The sequence below is a fragment of the Phoxinus phoxinus genome (assembly GCF_949152265.1).
Source record: "Phoxinus phoxinus genome assembly, chromosome: 22".
Classification (NCBI taxonomy): Eukaryota; Metazoa; Chordata; class Actinopteri; order Cypriniformes; family Leuciscidae; genus Phoxinus; species Phoxinus phoxinus.
Genome location: NC_136897.1, coordinates 3,837,671 through 3,852,546, shown reverse-complemented (window position 1 = coordinate 3,852,546; position 14,876 = coordinate 3,837,671). Strand labels below are relative to the sequence as shown.

At 37.3% G+C, this 14,876-nt stretch overlaps 1 protein-coding gene across 2 annotated transcripts in view; it reads right to left on the bottom strand.

The window, feature by feature from the left end:
- mapk14b (mitogen-activated protein kinase 14b) overlaps positions 1-14,876 on the bottom strand; it is a 40,383-nt gene that overhangs the window by 17,187 nt on the left and 8,320 nt on the right. For both annotated transcript variants that reach the window (XM_079597709.1, XM_079597710.1), the window contains exons 2-4: positions 10,224-10,353; positions 7,689-7,747; positions 1,680-1,791 (exon numbers count right to left, since the gene is read on the bottom strand). In XM_079597709.1, coding sequence (XP_079453835.1) covers positions 1,680-1,791; positions 7,689-7,747; positions 10,224-10,353 — 301 coding nt within the window. The remainder of the gene's footprint in view (positions 1-1,679; positions 1,792-7,688; positions 7,748-10,223; positions 10,354-14,876) is intronic.

Here is a 14,876-nt window from a genome sequence, read left to right as displayed (position 1 = left end):
AAAACATCAGTCCCATTATAGTCAGTAAAGCAGTCTACACTTAAGTGTCTGTCTGCCACATTATAGATTTTTTATTCCATGGATATATACCACAGTATAAACCGTACAGCAGAGTACTGTCAGTTAGGGCTGGGCGATATGGCCTAAAAAAAAAATCCCCGATTTTTTCATAAAAAATCCGATTTACGATTTAAATCGATTTTTTTCCCCCCTATTTAAAATCAATCTGCAGATGACAAATAAATTGTTTAAAACAAGTTTTATCTAGCCAAGATGGCAGGCCCTGCCTTTGTAAACAGTGAAAATGTAACATAACCTAACATAACATAAAATGGGTGTAAATGTAAAAAAAACTTGCATCAGTTGGTGACTAAACAGAATTTTATTAAGTATAGTGACAACACAATGTTTACATGGTACACTGACTGTATGCTACTGTTTTTATTAATGCTCACAATTTAAATTCTTGTGATTTGATTCTGATCTTGATTCAATATCGATTCCTTCAGATAAATATTAGGTACAGTAGATGCGTTAATATGTTGTTAATTTTTCTCTCCCAAAAAAAAAGTCACCTACTGTAAACATACAGAGCCCTGTCAGCTGGTATTATTATTAAAGGTTAAAAATAACATCTCAATTTTATTTTAATGCGTTTTTTACAATGGCAACGTTATAATATTTTAATGATATAGGTAAAAATATAATAAAAATGTAATATAGTTATCATATAACAAAATACTCCTCTCTACAGACAATTGGATTATAGAGACAATCTCAGTGATCAGAGAAGAGCTCATTCAGCCCATCAGGCAATTGTTTAAGCATGTATGGGTTAGAAAAACGGGTATTTTTAACATGAAAAGTTGCTTAATGCATCTTTAAGTCCAACTAACGTGTTATGGTTATTAAACGGCTTTCCTGAGGTAAACGTTAACGTTACCCGACTGTTCTCCAGCTGTTTATGGACCTCTGTCCGCGGTTGAAAAACACTTGATCTATCGATTTTATTACATTACATACTGTATCTTTCAAATTACCTATTGATCATTCGTGTTTATTTATAATAACTAAGTTAGTAGCAACAGATGACCGGTTCACGTGCCGCTTGAACTGAGATCTCTCTGCGATCTGTCACGTCACATTTACAAGCACCAAAACGGTGTTTATTGTTTGAATTTTGTAATTAAATTGACAGAATCTGAGAGCTGAGAATTTGTTTTATATCAATAGTACCGTAAACCTTCTCTGTCGGTGACACCGTCCTCTTTGCTTCGCGATTTTCTCTGCGTGAGAAATGGATGTGTGGCGTGAGAGCGTGTGTAAAGTGACAACTGTGTGAGTCTCACTGTGAATGCGTGAGAGTTGGCAGCTCTGCAGATTCAGTTTGTAAATGTTTTTGGCGGGTGTGCTTGTGGAGCCGCGGTCTTGTTCATTTGCCATGTTGTTTGTGTAGCTCTATGGCAAACGCGGGAAGCCCAGAGGGGAGCGTCGGCGGATATTATAGAGAAAACCGATTTTCATTCAAACACATCGATGTACACTACACACTCGAGTTAATCGATAAAATCGATTTATCGCCCAGCCCTACTGTCAGTCCTACTCAATGGTTTGCCACAGATGTTGTCAATAACCCAGAATATTCCTGAAAACAGTGAAGACAGTGGGCAGGGCCTAACCTTCAATCCTCGTAGGATCTGATAAATGAGGAACTGGACGTGATCGTCTGTCAGCTTCTGGCACTTGACAATATTGTTGAGGTCTGCTCCCATCAGGTGAGTCACCAGATACCTGTTAAACAAAGTCATCATGACACAGCAACTTCACAGATCATGACACTGGAGAGTGAAGACTGAGGAGGACGATAAATTAGGGCTGCACAATAATAGTTTTCCTGTGATACAAATTGCAAAATGAAGAGAGGAATTTTCACAAGATGACATGGGGTGATTTTTGGGCTGTAGTGCATTGAATAAAAGCAGAAATATCATTTTTACTTTGAGGAGTTTGAGAGAAAAAATTTGAGTGCGCTTTTTTCAAGAATCAAACCTTTTTCAGAAACTATTCAGTGAAAATAGTTTCCAATTGAGTTAAGATTTCATAGGCCACATTCCTACGGTTTTTGACTAATTCAGTTGATAATTGCAGTGAGCCATATCATGATTAATTTTAGTTTCATAATCATGCATCATATATCAACTCTGTTTACGTTGTAAATACAGTGCAGGTTCTACGGCAGAACGCCGCCTCATTATTGGCCCACACTGTTCACGTGAGCGTTTACAACATAAACAACATAAGTAGAGGAGACTGACGTGGAAAAAAAGGAATAGTTGAATAAAGTCTTTTTTTTTTTTTTTGCTCACAAAAAAAACAAAGAAAAACACTCATCGCTTCATAACCAGGGTTTGAAATTAACTTTTTCACCAATTTGTCTACTCAATTTTTAAGTTACCGCTTTTTCCCCCCCCTTTTTTCCCCCTTTGTTATTTAAAAAATGCTAATTACCGTAATTATTTAAAAATCATACAATGTGATTTTCTGGATTTTTTAAGTAGGAAAACCTGCAAAATCGACAGTGAATCAAATACTTGTTCTCCCCACTGTGTGTCAAAATTCCTTTATTGGCATGACTGTACATAATACAATATTGCCAAAGCTTGGAATACATAGAATATTAATAAAAACATCAAAATAATAGAAGAAAAAAATATATAATAAGATTTGGAATTTTTATACATTAATTTCTTATTCAAACTAAATCCTGTCATTCAGCCATCTGCTCCCTTCCTCTTTTATCCTCATCCTTTCCACCAAAAATGTGTTTTAGGTAGACAGATCAGTACCGTACAAAAAACATCAAAAAACAAATGTAGGATGTTAACCAAATGCTTTTTAATCTTCGCTATTGCTTCAATGCAAATGAACAAGCATCCCGTTATTTTTTTCATAGTGACGTTTGTTCAAGTAAGCCAGATATGCGCAAATTCTGCACAATACGCTATACTTAATATATCATGATGACTCACGAGTTGAGTATTTGCGCTAAATTTGGTTTACACGAACTTCCCCAGCAAAGTGAGTAAACATAATAAGTAACACGCCAAATTGGCCAGTGATTTGACAGTTACCCGCCACAGTCGACATTTACCTGCATTTGGCGGGAGTTCGTTTCAAACCCTGTTCATAACATTAAGGTTGAACTACTGTAGTCGCATGGACTATTTTAACGCTGTCTTTACTACTTTTCTGGCCCTTGAAAGTGGTGGTTGCGTTGCAGTCCATGGAGGGACAGAAAGCTCTCGGATTTCATCACGGGTTTGGAACGACGAGTAATTAATGAAAGAATAAAAAATTTTGGGTGAACTATCACTTTAACCTAGAACACGGAGTACAACTTGTGTAATGTGTCTGGTGTGGAGCCAGCTGGGCACAGGGTCGCCCGCCGAAAGCTCTTCTCAACTGTGGAAGGAATCCAAGAGCCACTCATTTGACCCGGCCATGAGCCCATTATAAACCTTAAGCATGAGCGCTTTGCTGCTCTGCACTCTCGTAAGCACGAGTGGTGAGACAACCTGACTGTAGTGAAAATGTCTTCCATTAATGGTGAGCACTTCTGCAGCGTCGCTTGCATAGCAGATACTCAAGTATATGGATACACACGGTTCAGAAATATCTCATGCCAAATGTTCTCCTCCCTCTTGCCCCCGAGCTCTGCTCTCACACTCATTCTCCAAGAGATTTTCAGGGACGAGGTATTTATAGGAGTATTATAGTATTCTTAGCTCTTGTTTCCATGCATCTTGCAGTGCTTGTGCAAGCGCTCGATGCAGATAAAGAGCACAGCGAGACCCTTCCTCCAGTGTGTGCTCCTGTTCCCACTCAACCAAACACAACTCACACTGGTGCTCTTGTTCCAGGGAAACTCACGGTGCGCTTCTCTCTCTCTCTCTCTCTCTCTCTCTCTCTCTCTCTCTCTCTCTCGTCGTGACCTCAGACGGCTCTAACCAGACAAAAATGAACTATACTGAGACTCAGCTCAACAGTTGGACAAGAACAGTCCTTAACTCCTTAAGCGGCACCCCTTTTTTTTTAATAGACATGAAAATGCACATTCCGAACTTAGAAGGTTGTAATTCAAGAATATAGATGTAAGATTGGTCTTGTTTTAAAGAAGACATTTGGCAGATTTTTGTAGAAGTGAAAAAAATTAAGGAAGTTATAGAAGTTTGAGTTTATGAAAATGTAAATTTAATTATTCATATTTTATATAAAATATATATTTTCAAAACCTGGAGGACTCTAAAAATGCAAAAAAATCAAAGTCAAAAATCTGAACAAGTTGTGTTTCAAATTTTAGGTTGATATCTCAAAAAAGAAGCTTTCAGTGAGATTTTGTTTGGGCGCAGTACCACACTTTACCACTAGTTGACATTACTGCCCATATAAGGGCGCCTCCATTTGTTGTTTGAGTGATCTGAACCATTATTTTTTAAAATTTTCATACAATTTATGAAGTAGACATCCTATTCAGAAGTATAGGAGGGTTTGGCAAAAGTTTGGCAGATTTTAAAATGAATTCAACCTCTAAGAAACACAAAAAGATCCCGTATGTGCATTATAGCTCGCTGCCACATCACAAATGGTGAATCTATTATTTTTTTCTTTATATTAAAAAAAATGTCAGACCTTTTTTTCTAAAAGAATTGAATGGATGCTATCTTTTGAACTCTTGGCATGAAAACAAACTGAGGTTTCTACCATTCTTTCATGATTTTTCATGTTCATCACTATTTCTAAATGAAGGTCTGAACACGCCTTAGGAGTATGAAAATATTCTTGTTGCAAATTGATAAATTACGGCTCCTCTGTAATTTATTTTGAAAATCATTCACCATATATGTAAACTAGAGATTGTAAGCTTTCAAATTATATATAGTTTGTCAAGATTAGTTTAGGTTTAGTATAGGATATTACTGTTTTCAATATGTAATGGCTGTATATGGCAATATAAGGGGTTAAAGAACCCCTGAGATTAAAATGGGACCTTTATGGCGATTAGCTTCGGTGCATTATGTTCTAGTGGCTTTGCATCAATGACCCAGATTTTACATTGGACATACAATGTTTTCTATACAAGCCAAGCCACGGGTGTCACACATCCAGGATCGTCTTGTTCCAGGTTTCACGCTGTTCGTCCGTGACTGTGTGGTTAGTAATCACTGTAGCCAGGTTTCAAGATTTCACTTTGCTTTTGTAAACCGTTGAAACACAGAAGTGCTTCTGTAGTGGCATTGTTTAAAGCTACTCAGAGGTGGCACAAATGCATTTACACAGAATATAAAACTGGCAGGATTTAATCTGGCTTTCAATCTGGCTTTCATGCTGCATTATGTCTTTACACAATTTTGTGCAAGCACAGAGCAGCCTTAAAGGAACAGTTCACCCAAAAATGAAAATGATCCCATAATTCACTCGCCCTCAAGCTATTCTAAGTGTATACAACTTTTTTTTATTTCAGTCGAACACAGTCGAGTTATATTAAATCATATTCTGCTTCTTCCCAGCTTTGTAATGGCATTGAGTAGAGATTGAGTTTTTGAAGCACCAAAAAGCACCCATGGTATCGATTCAGTATCGGTATCGAGGTATTTTAGTCTGGTATCGTATCGAAGTCATAATTTTGGTATCGTGACAACACTAATTTACAGTCGGTCATGTTTTACCGCACCCTTTTGATTGACAGGATATAATTGGCACTGATCATTGGCTGCGGTGCGCTTCTGGCCGATGGCCAATAGTGAAAATAATTGCTTTTATCAGCCGATACCGATTGTTGGCAGATACATCGGTGTCAGTGATGCGCGGGTTGATCCAAAATGAGCGGTCACCCGCGGTCACGAGTCATCCAAAAATATTTTTTAATGATATTCGGGTCGCGGTCGGTCGGGTCGTTTGAAATAAAGAATTAACCTTTGTAATTTATATAGTACTAGACACAATGTTCTATGAAATACATAGGTCTACACTTTATTGGCTGAATAACTGCGCGAGGATGACGCACAAGCTCAGTCTGCAGATAAAAGTGGGAAATCCTTATTTACCTTTTGAATGTTGAGCGCGTTATTAACTTTTGAATAAAAGCTGACGCAGGACAAAATGCCCGATTTCCCAACACGTTGAACTGAGCAATGCCATTGTGCCATTTTAATAGTCTTAATAGTTTTAACATTTTAAACGCATATAGCTCAGTAATGTCAGTTTTATGTATTTTCTGAGAGGGGGCGGGGGGGATTTTTGTTGGGAAAGTCGGGGTAGAGACGCACACTTCGGTTAGACTGGATAAACACATGCAGCATCTTAATTGTTAAGAAAATGAAACGAAGTAAATGAATAAATCAAGCCTTTATTATAAAACACTAGGCGATATCATACAGCATTCAGAAAAATGCGCACCCCTAGTTCCTCCGTCTATGGCCATGCCGCTACGGTGAGCATTTACTATGGCTACTTTTAAAAAACGCGGGTCAGGAAGCCGGTCGGGTACAATATTTTCTTTCTTTTTTTTGCGGTCCGAGTTGCGGGCGGGTTAGTTGAAAACGTCGGTCGGGTGCGGGTTGTTTATACATTGACCCGCGCATCACTGATCGGTGTATCTCTAATTATCATATAATGGTTGAGCGCCAGAGAATATCAGCATGAGTGAAAAGTGAACTGAAATCAATCAAATGAAACCCATTTAAAGCATGTACTGTAATATATACAATAATAATCATTATTATTCATAATATATTTGTATTAATAATTAATGATAATTAATCATTATATTCTACCCCAAGATTATACATATTTACAAAGGTATACGAGTGCATTAAGCTTACAAAGCAAGTGACACACAATAATTATTAGTATGACAATTAATTGGCCAAAATGTCATAATTACGACATCTCATATGCCAAGGCAATCAATTTTTATCTATAATTCCCTGGGATGAGCGATTATTCTATTGTTTGTGTTATGATTATTTCGAGAGGCAGCTATATGAGGCAATAACAGTTTGCAGGTTATTGCCTGTGTGCCACGAGGAAATTATGCCGAGCAGATGAAGCCTGTTGCCATGGTAACTACGGATATTCCCAACACGTGCACAGCCACGATGTTCTTTCCCTCTCCCGGAGCAGAGCTCGACGGGAAGCAAGCGCGGCTGCTTTCTGGTTATCACTTTGACAACTGGATGCAAGGTGCTTGAACGCTTCCTGATTGAACAGGACCTTCGACACACGCTACATCTAATTAAGCTTTTATTGAGCAATGCAGGGTTGTGAAGGAGACACCTACACATCCAATAATTATATGGGACCGCACACAACTACGCCCGAGTAACTACTGAAGTGTGCCATACGTTATTCTTTTTCTCAGAATCCACAGACCTGCAACCCATAATGCCACACAGAACATGCCCTATCAACTTACAAACAAGCAAAGAGTCGATAAACTGAGCGTTCTGGATGCAGGGATGAAGTAGGATAAGTTGACAACTATATTGTGAAGAGCCTGCTATGTTTCATGAACATTTTTTTGCAGAAGTGGCGTGATGGCAAGTGCAAGGTGGCCCGAAATGTGCCTGATAGGACGAAAAAGGTTCACATGAACTCATTAATCGTCTAGAAATGAACCAAATACTCACACGTCATTGAATTCTTCTAGGCTGGTAGCGGGCGAGAAAACATCTAGAAGACCAATTACCTGCAACAAGGACAAGAGTCAGAGACCATTAGTCTGGATCACAGCAACATTACAAGATTAAGGTCAAATCATTTAAAGAAGTGTTTTTGCTCTATATCCCACGAGTGTGCACTTCAGCTGAGTGCACATACTGAACAGACTGTACTGTAAACACATTATACAAGTAAATAAGCTGCACTTCATCATCTGTCATGACTGAAGTTGTTTTCTGCTGTTGGTAAGCTTGCGGTTCTCCTCAGAGGAAACGGCACACCGAGTGAGAGCTGTTGCTTCCACTTGTGAACATCCTCTGTTAGACTCATTTATATTTTGTGTGGGCATCACCTTTATCTCTCTCGCTCTCTCTCTCGCTCTCTCTCTCTCTCTCTCTCTCTCTCTCTCTGCAGGAGGAGGAGAAGGTACATTTTATACTGGTTAAACTGTTGATGCACTTCTGCCCATGGTAACATTCATGTACCTTGGCCATCGTTGGCTGTCAGTGTTTCAGGCAAAATGACGACTATTAATTACACAATTGTTCAAAAGTTTGAGGTAGGTATAATAACGGTTTCTTCTGCTCACCAAGGCTGCATTTATTTGATCAAAAATACGGTTAACATATTATTTTTTAAATATTACAATTTAAAATAACTTTACTATTTGAATATAGGCTACTTTAAAATGTGATTTATTCATGTGATCAAAGCTGAATTTTCAGCATCATTACTCCAGTCTTCAGTGTCACATGATCTTTCAGAAATCATTCTAATATGCTGATTTGATGCTCAAGAAGGCTTTAAAAATATTTACGTTTAAGGAGTGTGTCACTGAGAATTAATTACAAACTTGATCATCATGAATAGAGTTAAAAAAAAGAAAAAAAAACGTCCGCTTATTGATTCCTGTGAGCTCATTTTAATGTGGTTTTAAACCATTTAAGCACAAGAAGACGCGGGAGAGAACTCAATTCGGCACTCGAGCATTGTTTTCTGTGCTGGGCTGTTCTCTTTCGCACCTTCTTACACTTTAACGGACAAACACACACCGAATTAGGTCAAAATATCCTTGTAAACAGTCATTTATGTCTTAAGTGAACGTACACAGTTGAGAAAGAAAACACATGTGTGACAGTATATCGGATCCTGCATTCAGTCTTGAAGCTTATAAACCTGCTGGTGTCTGTGTCAGCAGAAAGTCAAACACGATCTAAAACAGCCACAGAAATTACAAAGACGGATGAAAAGAGGAGAAAACATCTTGCGCCAACATAAATTAGAAAGCTTTTTAACTACTCATGACCTATCAAACTCATGAAGTTTTATTGCATCTATTGGGGTAAATTTTGACTAACTTGTAGAATTTATAATAGATAATCTGTTAATGAAATATATTTTTCAATACAGATTTATATTACAATTGTGGTAGCTATAGCTTCTAAATGTGTAGGTTGCTACTTTTCATAACAAAAATAGATCAATAAAAAAACTGATTTACATGGAACGGTACCCAAATCTCCAAAGTGTCAAAATAAATGACTTTTAATCATCTGGATTCAGTCAGATTTAATGAGAATATGTTGTTAGTCTGTAATAAGTGGGCAGATAGTTCGCGCCAGTACAGTATTTTATGTTACCGTACTTAGCCTATATTGCGAAAGGTAGTGTTAATAGGTTTACAGATGATATTTCGCCCTACACAAAGAAAATCGAGCAAGAACAAAAACTCGCGTGCCAGTTGTTGCCACTGGTTTCAATATGAAAAAGGGTGATTGATGTTTGAAGAGCCGTTCTGTTCAGGGATTTGAGGGTTATTAAACATTAACATCTGTGAGACAGAGACAACGCCAGGAAACCTGAAAGTGCGTGCATGAAGGAAAGTGGAGGGAGAGAGAGAGGAATAGAGAGCGAGTAGGTGGCTGTGATCCAGCATAGAGTTTCACCCACGCTCAAACAGAGGCAGCACAGATTCGCGGACTCTGGCCAGAAGGCAAAAAAATGAAGGGTGTTTTTTTTTTTCTATGCAAAAACATGAGTGCCTTGACAAAAGCAGGCGATAAATAAGAAAATCGCATAGAAACTACTGCATGCCTGCTGAAAACCAGCAGATCTTAAGTGCACTTTTGACCTTTGAACAAAGAATTACAGAGATCTGTCACAAAACTGTTTTCAAAAGCAAAATATTACACATTATGCATTCATGATCTTGCAGGGAACGCAGCACACTATGCAGTAATAGTGCATAATCTCTCCCCACGCCCTCATTAGCTCTCAGACAATAATCAATAGAGTTTCATAACGCACAGATGAATCCCCCACTGGGATCTGTGCTGGCAGAGCATCTGAGGTTGCTTAATAGACATGAAAGTGGAAGGAGAGGAAATCACGGATCATGAGTTCTGTGAGATCTTTAGAAACACAGTCACCACAATCCTGTCAAAAGAGGATTCATACTGTATACGAAGGTGAAAAAAACAAAAAAACAAGTCTTTCTTTCTTACATTCTCGTGTTTCATGTGTTTCAGCAGCCGCAGTTCTCTGTATGTGCGCTTGGCGTGGATGATGGACTGGAAGGGCCGGGACAGCTTCTTGACTGCGACCCTCAAGCCTGTCTTTACGTCCAACGCGGAGCTGTGGAAAAAAGGAACACCATGTTATGGATTCGATCAACATCGCAGGCCACAAGATTACCGGAGACTCCTAGTTTAGTTTCACAAGCGGTGATATTGTAGGAAAGAAACAAGAACATTCCTAAAAAGCTGGAATAAATGCGCCGTTACCATAATAAAAGTGATGTTTCATACAGCAAGAGTAAGAATTATCATATGCAAATTAGATTCTCATATACCTCCCTCCTCAAGAAACGTGACTTTTTACAAGCATCTAGATTTGACAACACAGAATGTGCTTTCTTTGGAAAGCCTTATTAGCCTTAAACTGCTACTGCAGTGGCGGGAAAAGATGGTGGAAAGACTGATGCTTGCTATTAGCAATTTTCCAATTTTATATGATTTGCCTCTGTCCACGTACAGGGTCATATTTAAGAAAAATGATGCTGGGGAAAGTGTATCTGAGATTGTGGGGATTCCAAATAGGTTTAAAACTGTAAAATGAACTATTAAAGCATTTGTGTTGAAAATGTGTTACATGTATGACATCAAATAAAACCGTATAAATGATCAGATGCAGAGAATAAATGTACCGTATTAGCAACCCAACAAGAAAACTGATTCACTGTCTGTCAACAACAATGGAATGACATCCGTGAATGTCACTCATAAACGTTACCAGTAGTGGGACATCCCACTAACGACCTAAACCTTAAGAGGCAATGGTGTAGAAGTAGGCGTTGATCTTCTGCGGAGACGGCCGTTCGTCGCACTATGACGTGATAATGGGACAAAATCTGAAACGGGTCGTTTTCTCAGCTTGGTTTCAATAAAAGCTGTTTTTGGACTAATGAGAAAGTTTTGAGTTCTGAAACTTACAAAATACTTTTTTAGTACAATGACCTGTTATGTGTCAAAAGATCAAGGAAAATTGGATTTCTCAATTCATGACCCCTTTAAGTGAATGTAAACCGTTGAGAGAGAAAGTGCATGTGTATCAGTTTATTAGATCAGTGTAGTCGGTCTTTACACAGGGAACACTATGCAGTGTTTTTTTGTATTAAATTACTTATACAATTTATGTTGTGTTTCTTATTTAGTGCTCAAAGTTTTCATATAGGTCTTTATTCTATTGTAGTTTTGTACTATTACTTGTAAATATATATTTGTTTCTTTTTTTATCACTGACTGTTTACTAGTCTTCAGTAAGCTTGAGTTTTTTTTTTTTTTACTTAGGCAAGTAGTTTTTTTTTTTTTTGATAGTGAAATTGGTGATGAGAATTGTGAGATTTCAATGGTATCAAACATGTGGATTATCATAAAAAAACGTATTTAAAGCAAAATTAACTATTGCGATATATATCGTTATCATGAAATAAAACGACTCATATTGTGATATAAGATTTTGGTTATATCACCCACCCCTATGTTTAATGTTATTATAGATTAGGGCTGTAAACGATTAATCGGATCCAAAATAAAAGTTTGTGTTTACATAGCCTAATAAATGTGTGTGTACAGTGTATCATTATTTTTATATATATATTAAAAAAAAATACACACATGCTTGTATATATATATATAAGAAATATTTGCATGTATATACTGTATATAGATTTATATATAATTTATTAGATCAATTATAAATATTTTATATATAAATAACACATTTTCTTAAATGTATACATGAACGTGTGTGTATTTATATATAAATAATTATACACAGTAGTACACGCACATTTATTATGTAAACACAAACTTTTATTTTGGATGCGATTAATCACGATTAATCGTTTACAGCAAGATTTTCTTTTTAAATGAATCTAGGATAATTAAATCTTCCCAACTAGAGTCCTCCAGTGAATCTCACCGTTTCCATCCGGCTCTCTAAGATAATTGGCATTTGTCATCAAAAAACCTATATTGATCAACCACTACGTAAAAATATGATTAATACAGGCCATATACCAACTTTCTAATGATCTAGAAATCATAATATAGGCATAATCTGGTAATGGTTATGCATATTTTGATAAATATCTCAAATATAAGAATATTCATGTATATGTAATTCTTATTTTCAATTTCAACCAATCATCTACAGCTCAATTCACAAAGCATGGCTAAGAAACAGTCATCATACCAAACAGCCTCCGGCCCCAATTCCGTTTTCCACATAAGCGTTGGAACAATGGAAGAGCAGTGACCGTGGCGGCTCAGGCTTCTGCGGTCAGAGAGCCAACAGGCTTTCCAGGAAGTGCAAGTAGGCCCATTTGGCAGATGGAAGGAGCCGAGTTTCTTGCACTATTACCATTCTCCAAAGAACACACCTCGCCAAAGCGTCTGCCACCCAGACAAATAATAACACACTGTCACACACAAACCCACAAGACACCACAATGGAAAGAAAAACGATTTACAGTACAACAAACATGCACTAAAATTAATCACACTGCCGGTCAAAAGTTTGGAAAACTTTTTGGGGAAAAGCCTCTTATGCTCACTAAGGGTGCACTGCATTTATTTGATAAAAAAAAAATATATATTGTGAAATATTACTACAATTTAAAATAACTGTTTTCTATTTGATTTTTTTTAAACCATTTATTTCTGTGATGCAAATGTGAATTTTCAGCATGATTACTCCAGTCTTCAGGGTCACATGATCCTTCAGAAATCATTCTAATATGAAACATTTGTATGCATATTACACACAAGGTTTATTATGGTTAACTAAAACTATTAAAAACACTCCGGTTAATTGAAATAAAATATTATTTGGGAAAATAAAAAAAATTATGCTATGGCAATAAACAGAAATATATTTAAGTAGAAGCACTGAAATTATCAGGGGGGGGGGGGGGGGGGGGGGGGGGCGGGGGGGTGGAGACTCAAACTGAAATAAAAATAAACTAAACCTTATTAAATATATTTTTTAGACTAATAAAATGACAAAAGCACATAATTATGAAAACTAAAAATATATAAAAATAAAAGCTAATTCAAAATATTACAAAAACTAAATAACACTAATACACATATATATGGCTATATATATATATATATATCAGTGATGCGCGGGTTGATCCAAAATGAGCCGCGGTTACGAGTCATCCAAAAATATTTGTAATGATATTCGGGTCGCGGTCGGTCGGGTCGTTTGAAATAAAGATGCCAATTAAACCTTTGTAATTTATATAGTAGCTACTAGACACAATAATGTTCTATGAAATACATAGGTCTACACTTTATTGGCTGAATAACTGCGCGAGGATGACGCACGAGCTCAGTCAGAGATGACAGCGGGAAATCCTTATTTACCTGAATGTTGAGCGCGTTATTAACTTTTGAATAAAAGCTGACGCGGGACAAAATGCCCGATTTCCCAACGCGTTGAACTGAGCAATGCCATTGTGCCATTTTAATAGGCTACTTTTAAACGCATATACAGTAGCTCAGTAATGTCAGTTTTATGTAGGCTATTTGCTGTGAGGGGGCGGGGGGGGGTTTGTTGGGAAAGTCCGGGGAGAGACGCACACTTCGGTTAGACTGGATAAACATGCAGCATCTTAATTGTTAAGAAAATGAAACGAAATAAATGAATAAATCAAGCCTTTATTACAAAACACTAGGCGATATCATACAGCATTCAGAAAAATGCGCACCCCTAGTTCCTCCGTCTATGGCCCATGACGCGATGAGCATTTACTATATACAGGTTTCTTGTATACAAACAATACCGGATGCGCGCGCATCCTAGAGGCAAGACCGCTATATGTTATGCCGAGTTCTGTAAAAGAACATTGTAATTAACGTAGATTTCGCATTGTTTGTAAATTCTTGTTGACTCAATAATAAACTGCAATTTCAGAGTTGGATCTGTTTGCTTGTGTTTCATTTGCATATTAATATAACATTATGTAAAACGTTAGTTAGTTGACTAGTATGAAATTGTCCAACTAAGTTTGCGAATCATAAAAACCTGACATACCCTATGCATTTAGGTTAGTTTACAGCACAACAGCTCCGCGTCATCTCTGCTTCTGCTAGATATAGCCGTAAAGACTGTTGCTTTCTGCCTCTTAGATGCGCGCGCATCTATGTGATGACGTTGCACAGAAACCCGTGTATAGCTACTTTAAAAAAACGCGGGTCAGGAAGCCGGTCGGGTACAATATTTTCTTTCTTTTTTTTTGCGGTCCGAGTTGCGGGCGGGTTAGTTGAAAACGTCGGTCGGGTGCGGGTTGTTTATACATTGACCCGCGCATCACTGATATATATATATATATTTTATGTTTGTTCACTAAGGCTGCAGTTATTTGATACAGAAATACATTAAAACATTTAAAACTAGTATAACTATTTTTTTTTTTTTGCATGCAATGGACACATTGTACCATCAGATCACACCCTTGGAAAAATGTGTGGCCACACAGGAACACATGCAAATCTTTGTGACGCAAAAGTATTGAAATGACTTCCTAAGATAAATCACGCTCAGACATGCTACAGTTTTGACAGACACACAATGCCAACAGTGAGGTC